Here is a 23,500-nt window from a genome sequence, read left to right on the forward strand (position 1 = left end):
CTTTCTTTTAATGACAAGTTTTAGAAATTAAAATCATGCATGTGGTAAATGGAACAAGACAGTACACCTGTAAAGATGTTAAGTTTTTATTGAGCGAGTCTAAAAATGGACATTTAAGATCGTATATATATCTAGAATAAAATCTTGTGGAACTTTTTTGTGAAATTACTTTTGACATCTGTTGTACAGTGTATAGTTATTGTTCATACATGTACCACTACATAAAGGAAGTATTAATATTGACTTCAAGTAATAAAGAAAGAAATGTGAAGCCAGTTGGAGCAAAGATTTTGTACAAAACGTTTGCAGATGCTACTATTTAAGACTAAGAAGATACTTTTAGCCACTGTAAATGGTGTAGCAATATCATGTTTTGCCAGAACTATAAGTATGCAGCCCAAACATCTACACTGCAACTGTACAGCTGTATAAGAATGAGGATATGTAAATGTGCAATTTATGTGGTAAGGCACAAGGCATTGCGAGTAAACTATGTAATCTAAAAGTTATTGTGATTATTGTTTATTTAATTGTTACCTATTTGCATATCTTGGTGCATCTCTCTCTCTCATATCCTATTTCTCTCTCATTCCCCTCTCACTCTGTCCCTCTTTTGTTTCCTCCCTCCCTCTCTTGTTTCTCCTCTCCATGATCCATCTCTTCCTCCCTCTCTCATCTCCCTCAGTCTCTCCCTTCCTCATTTCCTCTCTCCATCTCCCCCTCCCTCCATCCTTCTATCCCTCCCTCTCTCATTTCCTTTCTCCGTCTCCCCCTCCGTCCATCCCTCTCCCTCTCTCCCTTCCTCTCTCTCATTCCCTCTCTCCATCTCCCACTCCCCCTCTCCTCTCCCTCTCTCTCATTTCCTCCCTTCATCTCCCCCTCCATCCATCCCTCCCCTCTCCCTCACTCTCTTCCTTCCTCTCTCATTCCCTCTCTTCATCTCCCGCTGTCCCTCTCCTCTTCCTCCCTCTCAATTTCCTCTCCCTCCAGCCCTCTCCTCTCCCTTTCTCTCTCCCACCATCCCCTCTTCCTTCCTCTCTCTCGTTTCCTCTCTCCCTCCCTCTCTCTCCTTTCCCCCATCTCTCTCTCCCCCTCCCCTCTCCATGTTTCACAGCAAACGACAGACTGTACACGTCACAGTCCCTCTAACCTCTGCTTGGAGATAACCCCAGCCCACCACACACCCACGTACATGTAATATACACACCCGCAATCCTCCCTGCCTGGTCTATATTAAGGTATATCCTACAACGTGTCGTCACATATGCTAGACATATACATTACATTTCCTACGTGTAAAATGCCACGTGTTCATTGTAAAATGGAGGCTGTGGTCGGATCTATAAAAGGACTTGTCGATAAAACGACGCAAGGAACAGGCACAAGCTAAGCCAGGAATATTCTACGTCATGAATATTCATAGTATTCTACATGTCAAAATTAGAAGATACGCACAATTTATGCACGCAAGTGAGCGATATTCTAGATGTCAAAATTAGAATATTTTAGACGTCAAAATTAGAGAAGAAGATTTGTGGAATGGAATTTACCTAAGGTCTTATCAGTCAATAACGGGGAGCTTAATCATATAAGTTCCTTGTCAATAATAAGACGGATAGTTACGTGCGTTAGTGAGGGATATTCTAGATGTCAAAACTTTGAACATTTTAGACGTCAAAATAAGAGACGTCGAAATTAGAGAAGACAAACTGGAAAGGAATTTACAAAAGGTCTTTTCGATGATAATAATAAGACGCTAAAGGATGCCCTATTGAAGTGTCAATACATGTATAAGAAAGGAGGTATTATATATGTAACTCAAAAGGACTTGTCAATAATAAGACGTATAATGATGAATTATGTTAGCGTCCTAAATGTCAAAATATAGAAAGCAGATGTTATGAAATGTTTTACAAAAGGTAATAAGACACATAAGGATAAATTACGTGGGTGGGGGTGCGTCAATGGAAAATATTTTCCACACTTCCAATCGTGAATATATAACCTACTATATCGATCCCACAGTTTCTAGGTTGTGTTCTTTCAGCAAACGTAGCGACTGTAGGTAAGTATACGTAGATATACACGTAAATGGTATATTTGATGACGATGATGATCTTTATTTGCATGTTCCTGCCCTCATGGGCTAAATGCTACTCTCCAAGCAGAGGTTAGGCTCCGGTTGTTTTTGACGTTTTTAAGGCGTTTTTATCGGGCTTTCTATTTTGTACTGAAATCTTGATGTCCCATGAGACCGATACAAAACACCTCAGTTTCAGTTCAATTCAGTCATCCATTTTCTGGTGACAAACGCCTAAAAAACGTTAAAAAAAACAGTTGAAGTCTAACCTCTGCTTGGATAGTAGCTAAATGCAGCAAGTGTTTTATTGGATACTAAATGTTATATATATATATATACTGTTACATGTAGTATTTATTACAAGTGAACAATTTGATAAACAAAACATCTGGAGCTATTCAAGTATGATCGGTACAATGCCAACTTGTGTGTACAGTGGTCGCTTTGCGGTAATCTCCAAGCAAATTCCTCCGGTGGCATAAAACAGTAACATAAGCTGGGGAAAGACTTCAGCCGGCAGAGGGGTAAAATTGGCCTTCCCAGCTTATGTTACTGTTTTATGCCACTGGAGGAATCTGCTTGGAGATTAGCTTTGCGGCACGTGTGAGTTCGATCGAGGTCAAAGATTCTAAAAAGTGGTAACGTTACATGTTGGGATGCTGCTGCAATCTTAAGTTTTTGCGAAAGGGTATGGTAGTTGAACACACAACTGTGATTGAACAAAGCCGTGTGGCACAGGCCTACAGAAACGGAGATGGGCGCAAAGACATATAAATGGTGATTATTTTTAGAGAGGCTGTTTCAACCTATGACGTGGCGGGTGTTGAATACCTTATAAATGTTATCCTGCTGTTTTTAGTTCTTGATGGGGGCCCTAATGCCCTTTTGCGTAGAGCGTAATCGGCCGTTTTAATTTTACGTAGAGCGTAGACGGATCGCTTAATTCAACGTAGAGCGTAATCAGTGCATTTTGCGTAGAGCGTAATTGACTCTTTTAATTCTACGTAATGCGTTGTATCTCCCCGGAATTTACCGTAAAACGCAATGGATGAATTGTGCGTATAGCGTAATCAAACCTGCCCTAACCATTGCCCAAAGTCCCGTCAAAATGCAGGAAATTGCGTTTCAGAGGGTCGAGATTTCAAAATTTCCGTGGACCTACTTTGCGACGCCGGCACCATCTGCGCTCCTGCGCTCACGGCAACATGGTGAAAATATGTTTGGGGCGTCGCCCTCAAAAACTTAAACTATACACAATGTATTTTCAATAGAAATGGCATTATAGATTCGTCAATGAAGGTTAGACATCCAGGTAATAAGATATGCCAAAAACAATACTCCAGCAAAATCATATCTAGTTGCTTATTTTAATTGAGTAACTGTTGCCCCTCAAATGCAGGAAATAACGTTTCGGAGGGTCAAGATTTCAAAATTTTCCAGGGGAGCATGCCCCGGGACCCCCTAGGATTGTCGCGCCTTCGGCGCTCATGATGATAACAATTCGATCAGCAATATTGCGCCCCCCGCGTTAGAAATTTGCTGCCACCGCCTCTGCCACCGGTTACAATTAATAATTCTAACTCAACTTTTGTCACTTCTAAGTATCTTAAATACCATCTTTGACACAAACGCCCAGTCACTCGGTGATAAGTTCTGCATAATGTGTGCTTTCAAATTTAGCGTAGAGCGTAGAGAGGCTTCCTGAATTCAGCGTAATACGTAGCCGGCCATCAGAATTTAGCGTAGAGCGTTGTCGGAACCCCCCCATTGGGGCCCTCCTTGATATGCTTCCAGATAAAACAAGTTGTTTGCCAATGCTATAGGTCAACGTGCTAAAGGTTTGCTCGGCAATAAAGAGAGGGATTTTCAACCCTAAAAATAAAACATCAAGGATATGATACACGATGTCCTTAGCCTGGGTACCATCCTATTTCCACCGGGGCTCCTTACACTCACTTCCCTAGGGGGTAGAGAGTGTAAGGAGCCCCGGTAGAATACGGATGGCACTCAGGCTACGATGTCCTTGCAACTAACTGTAAAACGGGAGCGACGTATAAGATCATTGATAACGCTACTTCACCTTTATTCGAGGGGTAACCTATATCCGTTGTGTAAAAGAATACGTAGGATATCAAGGAAGTCTTCAACCTCCTTGTGGATATCAAGTCGACGGACGGTGTTTTCAAATTGATATCATTTTCAAAATATTGTAGTTTGACTTGATGCCCCTATGTACTTAAATAATATCGTTGTTTTTCAACTCGAAGAGCGTGCTACCTGGAGCAAGGGACTGAGCTCCTGACCTAAGCACATAGGCAGGCAGGATATACAAAATGCGACTTACTAGTACCCCAGTACCCCAAAGTTAAAGGTGAACTGTTGTTAAAGTTTTAACTTTTTCGTTCTTACAAAGCTTTTGTTTGATTAAGTGAAAGCTATGCTCACTTGTCATTGATGAATTGTACTCTACACCATGTTGTAATTTGTTACTAATATATTAACTTTTCGTTGATACATGTACACTTTTAACAACGATGCTTAGTTGATTGCCCTGAGATTTAAAAAGCTAGCTTCACTCAGTGAATATACAGAATCCAAAGGTCCATGTCATTGATAGATGATATTGTTGAACAACAAAACAGTATTGAATAGCTATATTTACTTTTCTCTGAACCCAGGCTGAAAAGCATTGTAAGTCGCATTGATAAACAGTGTTTAACAAGCGTCTGGTTGATAATTGATATGTAACTAATGCCCTTTTTTTTGTCCATTGGCTAAAGCATGCCCCGTTGGCCGGGGCAGTGTTCACACGTAGTCCACGTATGGATCCATCCAATACAGGGGTAACTAATATGTAATTTTTATATTAAAAAGTATGTTTTGTCCTTACAACTTATACTTTTGTCATTCGTATCAAGAATAGATAAATCTAGTTATAATGAAATAGAAGAATATATGTAAGATATGCATACTAATTCTTGTAGCAAACATTAGGAATAGAAAATCACCCCTACGTAAGGGTGAAGTGAACTCGTCGCTAAGCACGCATCCACGCAGGGCGTGCACGCAGTGACGGACCGGCTATTTGTGCCAGGCATGCCCCAAACACAGGCACATCACGCGTTAAAAACAACGAGAAAAAACACCGCAAAACCACCCAAACGATACCCAAACATACTCCTTTAATAACAAAAACATCCAATAATACTTAGAACTCAATATAAAGTCGTTAGAGTGCGTAGAAGCGGACGATTTCTCTCTAGGCTTGTGTATCATGAGGCAGATCACTTCGTGTCCACGTGCACAGCATGTGTACCCCTTCGTAAGCATGCGCGCCTGCGTTTTACAAGCCCGTGATCATCTTGGGCTTTGCAGGCGGATTTTCTACATTGTTTGCTCTCTATTCGTTTGTTTTCACTGTAGAGAACCAGCTCTTTAAAAACAGGTAAGGAAATAGGTACGTATTTCATATTGTAACCTTAGTAGATGTCTTTGGATTAGCAAGGTGATATCAAATACTAAAGGCGCATTGCTAGCAATACACGTGCTCAAAATTGAGGGCCTAGCATTCTTTCCTAGCTATTTTTGACGACGTTATGTGTTTGGCTACCATATTTTGTTGTTCAGTACAGTCTCTACTGTTAGGTCTTGTATTCATTTTCCTCCATACTGCAATGATAAATGTTTAACACGTTCTATGAATCTGTTCTTGCAACATAAAATCTTTTCGTCCTTGGTTGGATATAGTCGCTTTGTCTGTTAAGCTAAGCCAGGAGTGTTCGGTGTTCTGAAGAAAATTAAAATTCTACATCTAATTCTAAAGATATTGATATTATACATTGGTCACAGTTTGTTTGGACTAATGTTTGCTTGCTGAAAATCTAGAAAATTAGGCGCCAAAAATGCAGCTACAGTAAAACGCGGGAAAATCCAATGTGTGTGCGTGCCTGTTTGTCTTTTCGGCTCATCTTTCATCTAACAGCTGTTACGTGATGTCTTCAATCTATTCTTGTCTTACGTTGAAGAAGACTTCGGTACCTTCTATGTTTACGAAGAAGCTGGTCAATTAGAAATAAAACGAATGCAAAAATGAGGGAGTTTTGCAGTAAACACGTTGAAATGGCGATGACCCAGCGTGACCTCAAAAGGAGAGCTGTGATTGGTTGGCTGGTAGGTGTGGCGAGGGGTGTTGTTTTCCACAAGCTTTCAATCAGTTTCAGTGTTAGGCCAAAGGAAGTTAATTAATTGTTTTTCGGATTTAAATATTTGACTGATGCTGAATTGAATAATCAACATAAAGACAATGTGAAGGGAAAATATTGGGGTTAAATATAGGGGTCATTCATTTGATTTGAATCAACTTGATTCAATTCTAATAGCTATTATGCATTCACATCTGCCATTGCAACTGAGCTCATTTTTTTTTTCAACCTTTATTTAATCTTGAAATTTAAGAATTTAAGAGTCTCTTGCAAGCTGAATTGCGTCACCGTTCAAGCCTACTGGACACTTTTCAATTCTGTTCAATCCAACCCACTCCAAGAGGTGGATTGGGTCAAATTTTGCTGTAAATTTACATTTGGGAATACCTACATGTATTGTCCTATTCTAAACTTAATGATTCAAATTGGCCCTTTGACTAAGCAAATTCAATTGATTTACATTAGATTTTGCCAAGTGTGAACAGGAATTTGACTGTCAGAAACAAGTTTTAGCTATAATGTTATTCATAATGCAATTTTAACTTCTTTGGGCAATTATACTTTAACAACGGAAACCAAGAGAATGATTTGTTGTGGTCTTGTTGGACATAAAGTTTCTGATCTGGCAGTAAACCTTGTTCAAACAAAACCAGATTTGTTTTTCTGGCATTGTGCCTACTGTCCACATGCACAAAGCATGATCACATTGTCGTAAACACAGCAATTCAGAAGTTCGAATCTCATAATCATTCATAATCATGTACATTGTATTTTAAAATCTGGTATAACTTACCGGAAATTTTATCATCTTTTATATTTCTCCAATTGAGCTATTAAAGCTTGTTATTGACGTAAATGTATTTAATTTTGACACCCCCGTTATCCAACTTGGTACAGCCTGTAGGTTTGAGCTAAGGACCCAGTTGGCACCACATGTCCCTGTCAATAGCAAGTCAGCAGTTTCTCTTTACTGTGTACTCAGGAGGATGATCTTGCTTTGTCAGTTGTGTATCTATCTATCTAACCAGTTTATGCCGCTCCCTTTACCGATTCTTGACTTTTACCTTTTCAGTTTTTATGGTCCCTTAAAATATTAAAGTTGCCAGTACATCTGTAACAGATGCTTAAGGGACAGTCAGGGTGGTGCCCATCTCCTTTTCTATAGCCCTTGGGCCACACATTTGTGTAAGCCACAACAGCTGGTAGCGAGCCTACTGGTTGGGGTGTGTGTTTAGCTCCCATAGTCTTCCTCATTAGTGCTGAGTGCTAAGCATCTAGAAAGAAGCATGTACCATTTTTAAAAGTCTTTGGTATGACTAGGCGGGGGATCGAACTCACAACCTACCAAATGCAAGGCGCACACCCTACGGACTCGGCCATTTTTTTTATATAGGGGTGGGTACAGAAAATTCAAATACAGGTACAGTTCAGGTCCAGAAGATCAGGTCCAAGTCTGGACCTGAACCTGGACCTGATTGTGAAAAAATATGAATGGGTGATACTGAAAACAATGGTCATCTTACCATCCGCACCTAGAATACTGTAAATGTAGAAACTTTTGCGATGGTTTAATGTTCGCGGTTTTCGCGTTGGCCTGAGACAACAGTGCATGGTGCTACCGCAAATTTAAAACCTCCGCAAAAAGTCCTTTTTCCCGCTACCTCGAAATCAAATCCCCGCAAACGTAAATGCATTTACAGTATCTGTGCAGGATATGCCTTGGAGATTACAGTAGTTTGTTGGGAAAACTGCAGGAAGTCAATGAGATTTGAACAGTGAAAGCGATACAAGTGTAAAATTTAGGAAATGCTGATATTCCATAACTGCTCAAAAACCTGAAAAGTAGGCTGGAATGGCTTTTTATTGACAAGGGATGGGCCCAGGGGCATTCTGTTTTAGTGTTTAGACAAAGGTACTGTAAATACAGAAATGTTTGCGGTGGATTAATGTTCGCGGTTTTCGTGGCGGCCGCTTCACCGCGAATTTTAAACCACCGCGAACATTCTTTCCTAACAGTAAGAGACTACAGTGCATGGTGCTACCGCGAACTTAAAACCACCGCAAAAAGTCCATTTACCCGCTACAGCAAAATTAAATCCACGCGAACTTAAATGCATTTACAGTAGTACTTATAAAAAGGTCCAGTAATTAGGGCATGACACAAACAGGTGCCAAAAGGGCACAAAGGTGCTAGGGCATAGGCATCTATAATCAGGTCATCCACTGTTTATTAATAATTAATAGTGAAATGTCTCAAAATGTCTCATGATTTTATACTCCTCAGTCCTGGTATTGTATAAAGTGAAAGCCTATGACAAAACCAGGCTATTTCATTTGTCATATTCACTCACTTGGTCCCATAGCCAGTAGCCATTGTCTGTCTGTCCACAAAGGTTCTCCACCTCTGACAGCTAGTTTGGTCAGTACTCGTCTTATTATAATAAGTTGTCTAAAAATTAACACCACAGGAACTGAGGAAGGCATAGTATTTGTCAATTAACTTCTTGAACGTTGGACATCCAGGTAATAAGATATTCAGGGTTCTAGCCAGGATTTCAATTTAGCGTAGTGGGAATGGTATGGTAGCGAAGCGACCAATCAGGAGATTGGTGTGGAAGGGGGGTCTTGGCCCCTCCGCGGTGAGATGTTGACAATGTAGAGTTAAAAGTTAAGTAATTTGAAGGATTTTTTGGTCAGTTTTGAATGGCATATCATCATATTTCATTGTTCAGACATTGATTAGACGTTATTGAACAAGCAAATGATAGCAAACCACCACTACACTAGTGAAAAATTAGCGTAGTGGCCCATATTTTAGCGTAGTGGTCACAAATTTTAGCGTAGGGGCCCACTACGCCAAAATGCACTAGCTAGAACCCTGAGATATGCCAAATAGTTATAACTCAAGCAACCGGATAATGATTTTCCAAAATCATATCCAGTTGATTGAGTACTTGCAGCAGCTTAATTGCTATTTGGTGAAAGCTACTATAGATTATAGTATAAGGCCCCGTTCATGATACAAAAAATGAAACGGTTCTATCGGTTACTATCGGTTAGGCCAGCTGAAACGGATAAGTTTTGTCATCATGGACGGTCCGAAACGGATCTGAAGCGATAGGAAACGGTTTGTTCGGAACCACCTCGCGAGGTAGTATTGAAACGGTTTCTTCCTTATCCGGAATTGCGAATTTGTATCATGAACGCAAAAGCGGCGCGATCCGTTTTACATCCGGGCATGTGCGTTCATATTTGAGGGCGCCACGGGGAAAAGTACAATTTTTAATCTGTCATTCGGGTGTTTCGGCCGTGTTTTCAATTGTAAAATTCGTTTTTATTATCGGGCCGCCACCTAGTCGAGTGAGGAGCCAGCAGTCCTGATATCGCAAGGGGAATGTGTCAGCAGATCCAGTGGAAATGTCATAGCATGGCATATATCGGGACCACAATGTTTTCAGAGGCATTTTCAATGTCATAACAGAACCCAGCTTCGAATACAGTAAGACATTGGTTCAATTTCGATCAAAGACCAACAATCTGATACAGAAGTACAAGTTTGGGCAAGATCACAACAACCTCAGGGGTCAGAGGTCGCATTTCCGTGCATTACCATGCCTTTTCAAGGAACTGAAACGGTTTGCAAGTTTGCATCGTGAACGCAAAATGCAAACCGTTTCCTGTCGTTTGCTGTCGGATTTCCAGGCCTAACCGATAGAACCGTTTCATTTTTTGTACCATGAACGGGGCCTAATTGTCTTTCCCTTCCTTGCAAGAACCGCTAATTATTGGTTTAGTTGTCTGACCAGTTTTTCTCCTGAATAGTCTAGCTGACCTACTAGTAGGAGGTGTTACTAAGGTTCAACCTGCTTGAATTGTAACAGTGGTGTTCAAGGACTGCTAAACCGAAGACGCCTAACGGCTTAAGCCTTTTGGCCGAACGGTTTGCACGTTCGATTTGTGATCCGGCTGCCCGGGTTCGGCGCGGGTTCGAATCCCGGGAGTCGGGGTGTTGTTTCTTTCTGTTCTACTCGCCCCTCTGGTTGTTTCAATGGTTCCCACGCCGGCCCTGTGATTAACAGGCTAGTATGTGCCACACAGGGATGTCGATCTCGGAGATTCGAGGACGAATCTTGAAAAGAAAAGGGGGAGTAGTGTAACAGTGGTGTTCAAGGACTGCTAAACCGAAGACGCCTAACGGCTTAAGCCTTTATGGCCGAACGGTTTGCACGTTCGATTTGTGATCCGGCTGCCCGGGTTTGGCGCGGGTTCGAATCCCGGGAGTCGGGGTGTTGTTTCTTTCTGTTCTTACTCGCCCCTCGAATTTCTACAGAATTGACTTGAGTCAAAATGTATTCTCCTTTCGAATTACTGTTGTCTTGCAAAGATCCTTTGGTGTTAGTTTTTAACACCTATTTGAGAAGATCAGTGTCAAATGTATAACTCTCTGTTGTGACTGTAACTGGTAAGTATGCAGGTATGTAGTAATCTGTAAGTTGATTTGCTTGGCTACCATGTGTTTATGAAAGTTGATCATGCTGGTAGTGGTATACCTGTCATTTATTCATTAGGACTTTTGAAAATGCTCTATTGTATCAGCTTTTGTTCAACATTGATGCTTGAAATTGTATCCTGCATGCATATACTCATGTAGGAAAAGTGTCTGCTACCGGGTAAATGCTTAAAGGTGGTTACCAAGTATTCCAATTACTGGTACTTCAACCCTCCCAATTCTCAATTTATGGAACTGAGAGTACCATATTCTTCCTTTGAGATGGCATTTTTGGAGACAAAATGTGTTTCAAAAGCTGAATCATTGAACATACATGTAGATTTACTTGCAAGTACTAGTACAATTTGACTGCCTAAACCACTGTCTTACTTTGACTTTGACTCGATTCTATTTTGATCCACAAATCTTAGCTTGGCATTTCCAGTATCAGCTTCCTGTGGTCCTATACATGAAGTGCATCTGTTCAATACAATACATGTATGATTATGACAGACAGGGAAACCACAGAACAATCACACTAATTGTAATAATCACAATAGTTGCTGATTGTCTTCTTTTTATTTTCAGAAATTTTTGAAGACCACTACATAGGAGAGACTGCTAAAGACTGCCTTGTGATCTCTCCTGTATAAAAGGACCACTTGGTCTTTTTATCCAGAACAGAAGGTATTGTTGAAAAACTAGGAGAAAACTCACAAATCAAGATGATGGAAGAAGTATTGTGGGCGGTTATCATAGGTTTCATCATCGCATTCATCCTTGCGTTTGCTGTCGGAGCAAACGATGTCGCCAATTCTGTCGGAACGTCCGTCGGATCAAAAGTCCTGTCCCTACGCCAAGCCTGCATCCTGGCTAGTGTCTTCGAGTTGCTGGGAGCGATTCTCATCGGCGCAAAAGTGTCGGACACGATACGGAAGGGAATCGTGGATGTGAATGTGTACAACGGTACAGAGGAGCTTCTCATGTTTGGGAATGTGGCTGCATTGTCAGGTATGTTTGATTGTTAGAATTTTCCAGTTACATGTATATTATCCTTGTGTGTCTTGAAATGGAATTGACTGGCTAGCTATTCTGGAACAAGTAAACTGTAATTTTTATAATTTAGCACAAAAAATTGGACTTACCCAAATTACGTCACAGCAGCTGTGGATTGTTCATTCCTTGACTGGAGCTGTTCAGTCGACAATTTGGGTAAGTCCAATTCGCTAAGTTGAAGCACATTACGCTTAGTTTCAACTAGCATTGAGCGCAACAGGATTTTTCACAGCGTAGGGGGGGCATTTTAACGGTGCAGACTTGAGTCATCTAGATGGATGTAAATCCTCCCCCTGAAAGTTTTTAAATCTATAACTATCAGAAACACTATTTCTTGCATTTTAAGGACCAACTGTTACCAAATATAGTCAAAGACTTTGAAATTTGTTACAACACGACAGAAAAGCCCTCTTCTACACTTCTTGACGCACAGTGTAGTGGCCCAAATCACATGTATTGATAGCATAGTATACAAATTACAGTTTAGTAGGCTCCTATGCTCAAATGCCCTGGCGAGAACCTTAACTTAAGTGTAATGGTATTTTCATTTACTTTTTTGCTTTCCTACCTTTCCATTCTTATGAATTTTTGTTTGACTTTTTATTGATTTCAGGCAGTGGAATCTGGCTGTTGGTGGCCACCTTTTTCCGCGTGCCGGTCTCGACGACCCACAGCATTGTTGGTGCTACCATCGGGTTCACTCTTGTGGCAGCCGGCGCAAACGGTGTCAACTGGTCCAAAGTCGGTCTCATCAGTAAGTCCTCTAGTCAAATATACAAAATGTACAATGTATTATATATGGCCGCCTCCTTCGGTCAATATTGACCATAGTAAAATCCTAATTGATATCAGCCCTACAGCGTCGACTGTGGCTTAACAGCCTTGTTGCCAGGTGTGCAGTTGGTACGTTGAACCCCTGGCCAGGATATGAACCCACGACCCTTTGATCCCACCATACCTGACACTTTTCACTTCTTTTAAAGGGCAATTACATCATAATTCTATTCTTGATCAAAAGGTGCAAATGATCACTTGAAGTTCTCAGGCTTCAAATCTCCAGTACGATGTTTCCAAAAGCCTGTCAAGTTGCTTTTAATTAGTAGTACTACTGTTAAACAGTAAAAGCCGTTTAATTGCACACCCCATTTGCCAGTGCATTTCGTGCAATTATCCGAATGGCGCAACAAAGCGAAGTTATTAAGCTGGACCGCACCACCAATGGATTTAATGATTTCGTGCAATTAACTGAAGTGTGCGATTATCCGTTGTGCAATTAACTGGCTTCCACTGTATTTGGCCAGCAGTACATTGTGTATACATACAATGTAGAATGGGGTTTGGCCATGGGCATGCCCTACTTGTACATGTATGTAAAGCATTGCCTTTAAATCAGAACCTTCTCCTTTGAGACCTGTCTCGGGATTGAAATTTGATTGTTGGTATTGGCGAAAAAAAAGTTTGAACTTCGTGACATGAAATTGAAGAAAAATGTTTCAATTTGTCAGTGTAAAAATGCCAGATCTAACAGCAAAAATTAACAACATGGGCGACCAAACTTTCCAAAGAATGATTGTGACGGATAAAGATTTATTGCTGGAGACAGCTATGCTTAGAATAAACATTCATGTCGGACAGTCCATTACTAGTAATAAACCCTCCAATTACTGGGGCTTAAAATTGGTCCATGGCTTTCAGGGAGGGTTGAGCCTATTTAATACTTGTCGTTACATGCAGTGCTAGAAATAGCCTTGCAGGATTGCCTAGGTGGCAACTTGAGTTCTTGAGATAAAAGACAGGTTGCGCCATCAACATTTCAGGTTGCCCCACTTCTAAGTCTAGTTTTTACTTGAAATTACCTAGTACTTACCCATCATCTTTTCATCAAGAAATGCATACAAAAGCTTATGCACACAGGTGAGAGAAGTCAGTGTTCCAACTGCAAAATTTCAGGTTGAGCCAAGCAAAATGTGTGTGCATTATCAAGTGTGCAAGTGTGTATTTTGAGTACTGACATGGATGTATATCCTTGATTGTGACTGCTATGTATACATGTACATGTATACATCATTACTAGCTTAGCCTTGTATTCATACTATTCTTAACTCCAGCTTGCTCCACACAAGGCTTAGCAAACAATTCTAGAATAGGACAGATTCCAAGCGATTTTTTAATGATGATCATCAATGTGTATTTATGTATAATTTCATGCCCTTCCTCAGTTGGTTCGTGGGTTATCTCCCCTGTCATGTCTGGACTCATCACTTCAGTCTTCTTCAAGTTTGTGGAGTTCTTCATCTTGAAAAAGGTAAGTACAGAGCTTTATTATCCTTGTGAAATCTAAGGAGCCCAAAACTGCACTGCTTCTTCCTTATATCAAGACTATAGCATGGTCAGGTCAAGAGATAAAAAAAACCCACAGAATTCCTGTTGCAGTACCAAGGTCACAAGGGGGGGGGGGGGGGGGCAAAGTTGATATAACCAAATATCATTACAATCCATCCAGAGGTTCAAAAGAAATGTTGAACACAAAAATACAGACAGACACATACATACACATCAAAAACAATACCTCCATTTTCGAGGTAAAATCGTACAAAAAAATTTATTGTGTGCCTGTGTGTGTGTGTCTGTTTGTGTTTGTGTTTAGGCCAGTATAAACCTTAATAACCTTTGAAGGATTGAGATGATATTTTGTATGTGGGGTCCCTTGTTAAACTCTTAAGATCTTCAGTATTGTTCTTAAGCCTACATGTATCTTTTATTTCATAGATCCATACATCAATTTTTTTAATGCCTTAAAGTGTGGCTATAGCTAACTCTAACTAATTTTTTGTTGTTGGTAGGTTAGTCCACTTGACATGAGAAAAGTTAAAGCAAGAGACAAACTGTTTTTGCCAAGCATTTTTAGTCAAACTAACCTTTGAACGTAAATTTTCCGTGTTTTTTTTAGGAGAATGCTGCTGAGAGAGGTCTGAAGTTTCTGCCAGGATTTTATGCATTCACAATCATCATCAACTTGTTTTCTATATTCTACTCAAGAACTCCATGTAAGTATAACTTTCACTTTAAGAAAAGTATTTTCAGTCGTATACGGTATAGTTTCACATTAAGCTAACATGTACTTTGTGATACTTTGTGACATTTTTTATATGCCAGTGACATTTATGATTGATAATGTCCCAGTGATAATTATACTCACAGCGTGTTTGTTATGTGTAAAAATATCATAACTTTACCACCATCTGTGACATCAGTCACGACTAGTCCATTTACACAGTGGGTGAGGAATGTAGAGGAATTCTTTCAAATGAGACCGTTGGTAGAACATAGAATATTGGAGATACTTTTTGCACAACTAGAATGCATCGGCTACATACATTTTGTATGGCAGCGAGAAGCAGAATTCCAGTTTAAAGCTCTGAGGAAGATACGTCAGCAGTTAACCCTTAAACTGCCAAGCCCGGGTATATCCAGGATATGTCCGGGATAGCGTATTCCCCCAAAGTAGCAGCTTTGCGCGTGTAGTGCACGAACCCCGGAAGTTAGGGACTTCAGCCTTGTTTTGGGGTTCTTTTTGGCGGTCAGCGGCCAAACCTAGCACTGGTAGCATTTTATAGGGCTGAAACTCTGGCAGTTTAAGGGTTTTAAGAGTCATTCTGGTTGTGCCAAAGAAATCTCCAATATCATGCTATGGGATTACCTTTGCCATTGTGAAGTCTTGAATTTCTTTGTTTTTTTTCCAGTGCTTGGGTTTGACAAGATTCCATTGTACGGAGTGTTCATCCTGAGTTTTGGGGGAGGGCTGATCATGGGACTGTTGGTGTGGATCTTTGTTGTTCCCTGGATGAGGAGAAAAATCCAAGGTATGCAGAAGTTTTAATATTTATCAGGAAATTGGAATACATCACACAGATGGATAGCATTGAAACATATTTAGACACTCTCAATGTAAATTGTATATTGTATGGTATTCAAGCAAAATCATAAGTGTAATGTTATGTATAAAATCATTTTCAATGTCCTTTCATTTACAATATATGGATTGTATTCAAATTCCTAGTAAAAAGAAGTGTAGAGTTTCCAATTGCAGTTAGGAGGGTAGGTATGGAGGTAGGGATTCCTTTTTTGTCTCATTTAAAAAAATAAGAATTGACTGAATTGATCCAACAAATGCAGTTAAGCAACGTAAAACTGAAATGCTCCCAGACACTGATCTTTTATATTATTTAATTATAGTCACTACAGGTTTTTGTTAGGTCCAGCTGGGTACCTAGCCCCAGGTGTAGTTGCCTTTGCATCATTTTCAGTCCTGCCTTCATGCATTCTTTCGCCTCTTTTGCTTCTCCTGGAGGGTTCACAGGTATACCCGGTGAAGGCCTGGGTTCTGATACTTATTGTTGCTTTGCACAAGGCTCTCTGGGCCTTTTTTCCTCATGATGCATATTTGCCGGTGGCACGGGCGACCCAGTATAAAAAGAAATGGCCAGCAAAAATGTGTTATGAGGAAAAGGCCCAGAAAGCCTGCTATGGAGGCTAACTTATAAGTATCCAAATTGTATGTACAGCATTTATGCATAATGTCAGTCCCTACTGGTGTGTGTAACAGTGGGGTTCAAGCACCATCAACTGACCAATCCAACTGGTCTGGACCTTTTAGTCTCTAAGTGGCTATGGTGTCAGATCCGTAAGCTGGTGGTTCTGGGTTCGAATCCCGGTAGCCACAAGACTGTACTGCTCGCCTCTCTCGAGTGTTTCATTGCAATGTGGTCAAAGGCACAAAAAAGTGGAATCCTCCTCTTACATACATAACGCTAGCATAACTATTGCTCTTTAATTCCCCTAACCAGACACTAATTTTCTAACCAAGATGATAGGTAGATATTCATATTTGTAAATGTAAGCTGAAGGAAGCATTGTTTGAAATCTCATTACTACCAGGGCTCGAAATACTTTTTTCTGCATACCTGCACCGGTGCAGGTAACATTGAAAATTACCTGCACCAGACAAATTTTACCTGCACCACTCTGAAGTTAGCAAGTATGGATCATACTAAAATTGTTGAGGAACCAGTGCTATTTGTTTCTTTATATTTCATAGGTGGTAACAGTCAATGCAGCTAATAACAATCCACATACACCTACATCACAGGAGACGTATGTATAAATTCAGTACATGGACCAGTGCAGGTTAGGTGCAGCAACCTCCTTGGGTGCAGGTAGACACCAGAAATACCTGCACAGCTCTAATTTTACCTGCACTAACCTGCATATGCAGCCCTGCTTACAAAATCTGGAAAGAAATGTCCCAGATTCACATTTATTTGATTTCAAGCATGTATTCCCTATTTTGACCCTTGAATAACATTTGAAGACTGCACCTTTCCAGACGCGTGTGGAGAAGAATTGAACCTGGTGGACTCAAAACCAGCAGTACCCCATGCGCGCCCTAATCCTGACCCTGGTTTGTCGTAATGTATTTGGTTATGGTGGGGGTTACCAAAACTTTCCAGAACCCTTTCCTCATAGCTCTTTCTCTGGACAAAATTTCCGGAACATTCCTTGCTATCAAATTTTGGTGTAAACAGCTTATGGTGTCCCTTTGAATGTCTGACATGTAACATATCAACACTTAAATTTAACCTACATGTATGTAACACTGATCTTACATGTACATTTATGATTTAGTATTTTTTTCTTCTTCTATATTCTGCCTGAATACAATGTATCAGCTCGTACATACAACATGTACCCTTAACAATTAGATACCGCTAACCAGTAAAATGTCGGTCAGAAACCTTTGTATTGATTTGTAATAAAAAGATGCAGTCTTTTCTCCACCCTTCTTGGTTTGCTCTGTCAGGTTTTTCACTTGTGTCATGCCTGTCCATTCTCTTTTATAAATGTATTATCCACCCATCTTTTCCATTGCCTCTCCTCTTAAAATTCTGTTTCCCTGGACGGTTCCTTGCAGGATAGTTTTGGCTAGTTCTGTGCTTGAGTCGACTGTATCTATCCTTTCAGAAATTCAAGAAGAATCCAAGACGGACCTATCCAGTCAGTCCATGTGGCGCCAATCCATCGAATACATCTCCAAATCATTCCCCATTACCATCATCGGCAATGCTGTCAAGTACAATCACGTCGACGATAAAGCTCGCTGTGACATCGTTAACGAGAAAATGGACTCTAACGAGGACGAGAATCTGATAAACGCATCCCTGCCGAACGGCGTGATCACGATTGGTTCTCCGAATGGTGTGATCGTTCCTGCTGATGCAAACATGAATGCAAAGGAAGATACTTACAGCCCTGAAGCCAATGGACATGTGTGCAATGGAGATGTCGTAAGCAATGGCAACGTTGTCAGTAACGGGGACATCGCGAGTAAAGAAGAGGTACATTATGGTACGCTGCTGTCGAAAGACGTTGAAGAAAAGTTTGAAGACCATGAAGATCCCACCTCGCATCTGCATATCGAAGAAGTGAAGGACAAACCAGAGGTGGGGAAGCTGTTCCAGTTTCTACAGGTGCTGACGGCAGGGTTTGGGGCGTTCGCTCATGGAGGCAATGATGTCAGGTATGGAACACTGTTAATATTTTTTATCCAGGGCTTGAAAATGATATTTTTAGATATCTGCTTTCATGCACCTAACCTAAGATTTTAGATTTACGGAAAAGAACTGGGCAAATAACATATTTTGAATGTCTAGTCAAAAGTAGAATGTATAGAAAAATGATTTTCTGCCCCTCTTTGAGAATTTGAAATTCTATGGCTAACTTCAAAACGTTAAATACGTAATTCAACAAAGGTTTCATTTTAGAAACAAATATACATGTACAAATTACATGTACACTGTACAAAAATTATCTTCTGCACCATTGAACCTACATGTACAGTCCAAAACTAGTAAGTTATTAGAATTTGAGTGTTAAAATTATAAAAGGAAGTCATAGTCCTCTAAAAGTTAAATGCATAATGTCATGTACATTTGTAGATTCTCTATTGTGCAATATCAAGTGTATGTGCAACCATAGGAAAAGCATGCTTTCCAATTTACATGCATTGTATTCAATTAAAGTTGTTTGAAAATATCTTTCTGTCTTCTTCTGTTGATGATATTACTTGTGAAGGTGTTTGACTTTTAAACCTAATCCAATTTTCAAACACTCACTGTGTTTCTACCTGTTACATCATGACCTGCAGTAATGCCATCGGCCCCGTGGTGGCGCTGTGGCTCATCTACCAGGAGGGTAGCGTGGCGCAGAAGTCGGCCACACCGCTGTGGATCCTGGCATACGGAGGGGCTGGCATGGTCTTAGGACTGTGGATCTGGGGACGCAGGGTCATCAAGACTATTGGGGAAGACTTGACCGCTATCACCCCCTCAAGGTGAGTGGAATGGTCCAAGTGACCCTATGAAGCATATACATTGCTGTATAGTACAATGTAGACATACAACATGTTGTTGCTGTTCAACTGTATGACCTAAAACATGTATGCTATGAACATATACAATGTTATTGGGTGGGCCGACAACTCTCTCTTTGCAGCCAGGGGCTGAATTTTGAGTTTAAAATACTGGAGTTAAATTACAAGGGTCTGGAGTGACTTCCATTTGGCACTAACTTAGGTGACCTCAATACGACAATGTCCCTAGGGTCTTGAGCATATGTCATTCAGCGCTAACTCACATCCTCAATACGACTAGCAATTGCTCTAACCGGCCCTACCAAAAGCTAGGTGCACATTTTCACCTGAGTGGAGGGAGTAAAGTTGTGTAAAGTGCCTTTCCCAAGGGCACAAGTTTGATGGCACATATGTAAACAGATTCCAACCCAGAACCTCTAGGTTCTGAATCGAACACCCTGCCAATTGTACCACAAGACCCCACCAAAAATCTAAATGCGGCCTTTCATGTACATGTTATATATCATAAAATGTAAGGTTAATTTTGTGCTTTGTTTCCACAGTGGCTTCACTATCGAGATCGGAGCAGCCACAACTGTACTTATCGCTTCCAATATTGGCATTCCTATCAGCACCACCCACTGCAAGGTACTGTCCTTAAACTTCTGTTCTTATTGATTAACCAATGAAAACTACATTAACTTGATTAAGCATGTGTTCTGTATCTGTGTCTATATAGCCAGCTTACATTTTACAACAGCAAAAAGGAAAGCAATCTCGATCCAATTTTAGCTCACTGAACAACTAGTCTTCCACTGCTTGTGACAGAGAAGAAAGACATTATGTACAGTATTTACAGGTTCATTGTACTGGGGAAATTCCCCTAGCTCTTTTTGATAAGCACAACAGCTTAACGTCCTGTCCTAAGGACTGCAACCCTTTCTGGTAGTGTACATGTCGGGTGAGCAACACAGCTGGAATCGAACTCGCGGCTTCTAGTCCCAGAGGCAGGGCTGCTTACCACAGGACTACGCACACTGCAACTATTTGCATGCACATGTAACACGATACAATGTACATTTGGGATTATAGATAATTTTATGAACACTCTTTATTTTCAGGTTGGTTCCATTGTCTTCGTTGGCTGGTTGAGATCGAAAGCGTCGGTGGACTGGAAACTGTTCCGTAACATCGTGTTCGCCTGGGTCGTCACTCTTCCAATCGCGGGAGGCGTTTCTGCGGGCATCATGGCCTTATTGCGACTTGCGCTATAATAACTGCCTGATATCTACTTCTCATGAGTGAAATATTGATAACGGTATATTCTATTGGAACAGAGATTGTTGACATGGTGTACAGAAGATAGATTTTTTGTCAAAATTCGCAACCCTCTGCCTTGAAACCTTTATATTATAAATGCCATCATATCAATCATGAAGTCGCTACTTGATAGACACTCTTGGGAACATAGATTGCTAATAATTAGGAGAGAACTGGAATTTGTTTTTCCTTCTGAGAAAGATTTAGCCACAAAGATTTGATAAATATAGAAAGGGCCAAAGTTATTTTGACCGAAATTCGGTCATTTATAACTGCTGTGGTAGGGTGAGACACTATCATGGAATGGTTGCATGGAAGGTTGTGAGAATTCACTCAGTAGTCTTGTTGCTGATAAAGCTCAGAAAAACAATGGTGTAGAAATTTTGCTGACTACACGAATGTTGTCAATGGCAGTTCTGCAGCCAAGAAAGGTTTTAGTGTTAAGTCTAACTCTGCACAACACCCTGTTCTCTCGACCAAACACCCAATTAACTATGCCCCAAACCCTGGCATGGTCAACTCAGCCCAACACCCTGGTCAACTTGACCCAACACCCTGGTCAACTCTCCCCAACTGGCCAGGGTTTAGATGATGTTTGGCTGAGTTGAAGCCAAGCACTGAATTGGTAAAGGGCAGAGACACCCAACATCTGTGTCCCCAAAAGTGTCTACTCGGTATCTGCTTGTTTTCTGGTGCCATTATTGTTAAGAACCACTAGCGCCTGTGTGTGCCAAATACTGCATGTTTTCACGGACAAACATGTCTACATACTGTATATACATGTATATAATCAAAACCGCTCTGAAGTAAGCAAATGGAATAGCTGTAAGTTGCTAAGGGGGGCCAAAGTTTGTGTGCTAGTATCGTTCAGAAATAGACTTCTCCCAGGGTGTCCATCAAAAGTAGCAGTAAGCCAACAAGAAAGTGCTTGCATCATCTGCACATTAGCAATTTTACTGATGACATGTATGCAGTACTAGTGTATATTTTGCCAGAGTTGTTTGCTATTGTTGGATGGGTCTATACAAGTAACTGTGAATGCATTTGAGTTCGTGGTGATCGAATTTTGCAATTATAGTAAAAGTAGTGTTAGCGGTGGTTCAGAGTCCACGAAAGTGCAAAACTCATTATGCTTCAGTAATGGAAACCCGGGTACCTTTATGGACAGCTACATGTAGTTGAAAACCACATACTAGTGACATGGCAACAGTACAGTATAAAGACGAACAGAACAGTTGCCTCCAACACATTATAATACTGTATAATATATTGAAGGTACATGTAGTGCTTTGACAAGGGACAGAAAAAAAAAGGAATTTTCATGGTTGTTTTTAAGTTGTGGTGAAAAAGTTATTGGAAAAATTACAAACATATAGCCACTGCAAACTTCATTGCATAATGCAATATGTATGGGATTGCTCTATGATATACCCACTTCTCAAAGTTGCCTTGATAATCAAGTTTTTGAAGAATCATGATAATCATGATGTACATGTATGGTTTGCTTGTATATTCTTATGCTTTAAAATTGACAATTTGTATGAGAAAAAAAATGATCACTGCAATGTTTAAATGGTGTTGTAAGAGATTTGTATAATGATAACTACCATGCCTTTAATGCAAAGAAATATGAAAAATATGTAAAAATTCTGTGATTATTAAGAATGCAAGACCACTGTTTTTCTATGATACAGCTAAATGTGAAAAGCAGACCTTGGTTAAACTTATGTGTGTCATGCAAAAGTTCTGCAGAAGTGTTAATGTTGATATTGAATGCTGTTTTGCTTGAAAAATGTACTGAAAAAGAATGTAAACTGCAATAGAATAAGGTTAAAAGCCGTTTGCACACGTTGTTTGTCCAAAAGACAACAGTGACATACATGAGATGTTCGTAAAAGTGGCGTAACATAGTAGAGCGTTGGCCTCTTGACTAATCTGTCAAAAGTGTATAAAAAAAGAAGTTACATGTTACGTTACAAGTTACGTGCCAACGTGTACATTTTTTATGTACCAACATTGGCCACCAAGAGTAGATTAGACTTAACTGCTGAGTTTTCAGCTTGCTGGTCATATATGGCTGTGTAGTAGTTGCAGTGCCTAAATGTATGAAGTTGATGAACTAACATTTGTATATAGATTGAAAATATTCTCTGTATGTGGTTGTAATGCACTAGACCAAGAATGTTATTATAACCTCAAGCCATGTAAGTCCAAGAAAGACTCTTTGGAAAACGGGTATTGTCTGACAGAAAAATAACTTGCCAAGAAGAAAATGACTGATATACAATATGTACCCCCAAATACATGTAGCAGTTACCGGTACTCATTCGCTATTTTGAGTATCTTATAAATTACCTGGATATCAAAGTCATTAACGCAAATGTTTAACGTTATCTTACAAGTAGTTTTCTGAAGAAACAATTGCCATAACTGTTGCCTTTATAACAAAATTTGGATCGTCAGACAACAATATGTTTTGAAATGCTATGTACATGACTTCTCTTGGTATATAGAAAATACTGTTGACTACGATTTTGTGGTATATATCTTGTCTAGTAATGACATTGGATAAACTTATTTAAAGTCAAAGCTTTCATAAAGTTTTATTTTAATTTTGTTTTTCTTCCATCAGAAATGAGATTTGTGTGAGATATATATTAGAAATATGATAATTTTCATACCAAAGAGTAAATAGACTGATGGGATTATGATTATATATTCATTGGAAAAAGATGCAATGTTTGAAAATTGTGTTGAAATCTTGATTGAAAGACCATATGCACGGTAAATGCACCTATGATGTGAAATTCAATACTTCTCCCATGGTATATAGCATGATCGCTATTGTCACTACTGGTAGAGTAGAAAATGTATTACAAGAAGGTGGAAGTTACATCAAATACATTTTCAAAATGTTTCTCTACGTTTTCTAGACTTTTTTGGTT

At 40.0% G+C, this 23,500-nt stretch overlaps 1 protein-coding gene across 5 annotated transcripts; it reads left to right on the forward strand.

The window, feature by feature from the left end:
• The first annotated feature begins 5,296 nt into the window (after positions 1-5,296).
• On the forward strand, positions 5,297-21,861 carry LOC118406189 (sodium-dependent phosphate transporter 2-like). 5 transcript variants are annotated; one of them, XM_035806080.1, is made up of 11 exons: positions 5,297-5,537; positions 11,360-11,782; positions 12,441-12,581; positions 14,047-14,132; positions 14,778-14,874; positions 15,571-15,690; positions 17,214-17,288; positions 17,849-18,404; positions 19,032-19,217; positions 19,799-19,883; positions 20,357-21,861. In XM_035806080.1, exons 2-11 carry the CDS (start codon positions 11,497-11,499, stop codon positions 20,507-20,509), a joined length of 1,785 nt encoding a protein of 594 aa, XP_035661973.1. In that variant the 5' UTR covers positions 5,297-5,537; positions 11,360-11,496; the 3' UTR covers positions 20,510-21,861. The 5 variants fall into 5 exon arrangements, with proteins under 5 accessions (XP_035661973.1, XP_035661971.1, XP_035661976.1 ...); XM_035806078.1 differs by having other exon boundaries at positions 5,297-5,525; XM_035806082.1 differs by lacking the exon at positions 5,297-5,537 and adding an exon at positions 10,618-10,756.
• Positions 21,862-23,500: the final 1,639 nt, after the last annotated feature.

The sequence above is a fragment of the Branchiostoma floridae genome, chromosome 18 (genome assembly GCF_000003815.2).
Source record: "Branchiostoma floridae strain S238N-H82 chromosome 18, Bfl_VNyyK, whole genome shotgun sequence".
NCBI lineage: Eukaryota > Metazoa > Chordata > Leptocardii > Amphioxiformes > Branchiostomatidae > Branchiostoma > Branchiostoma floridae.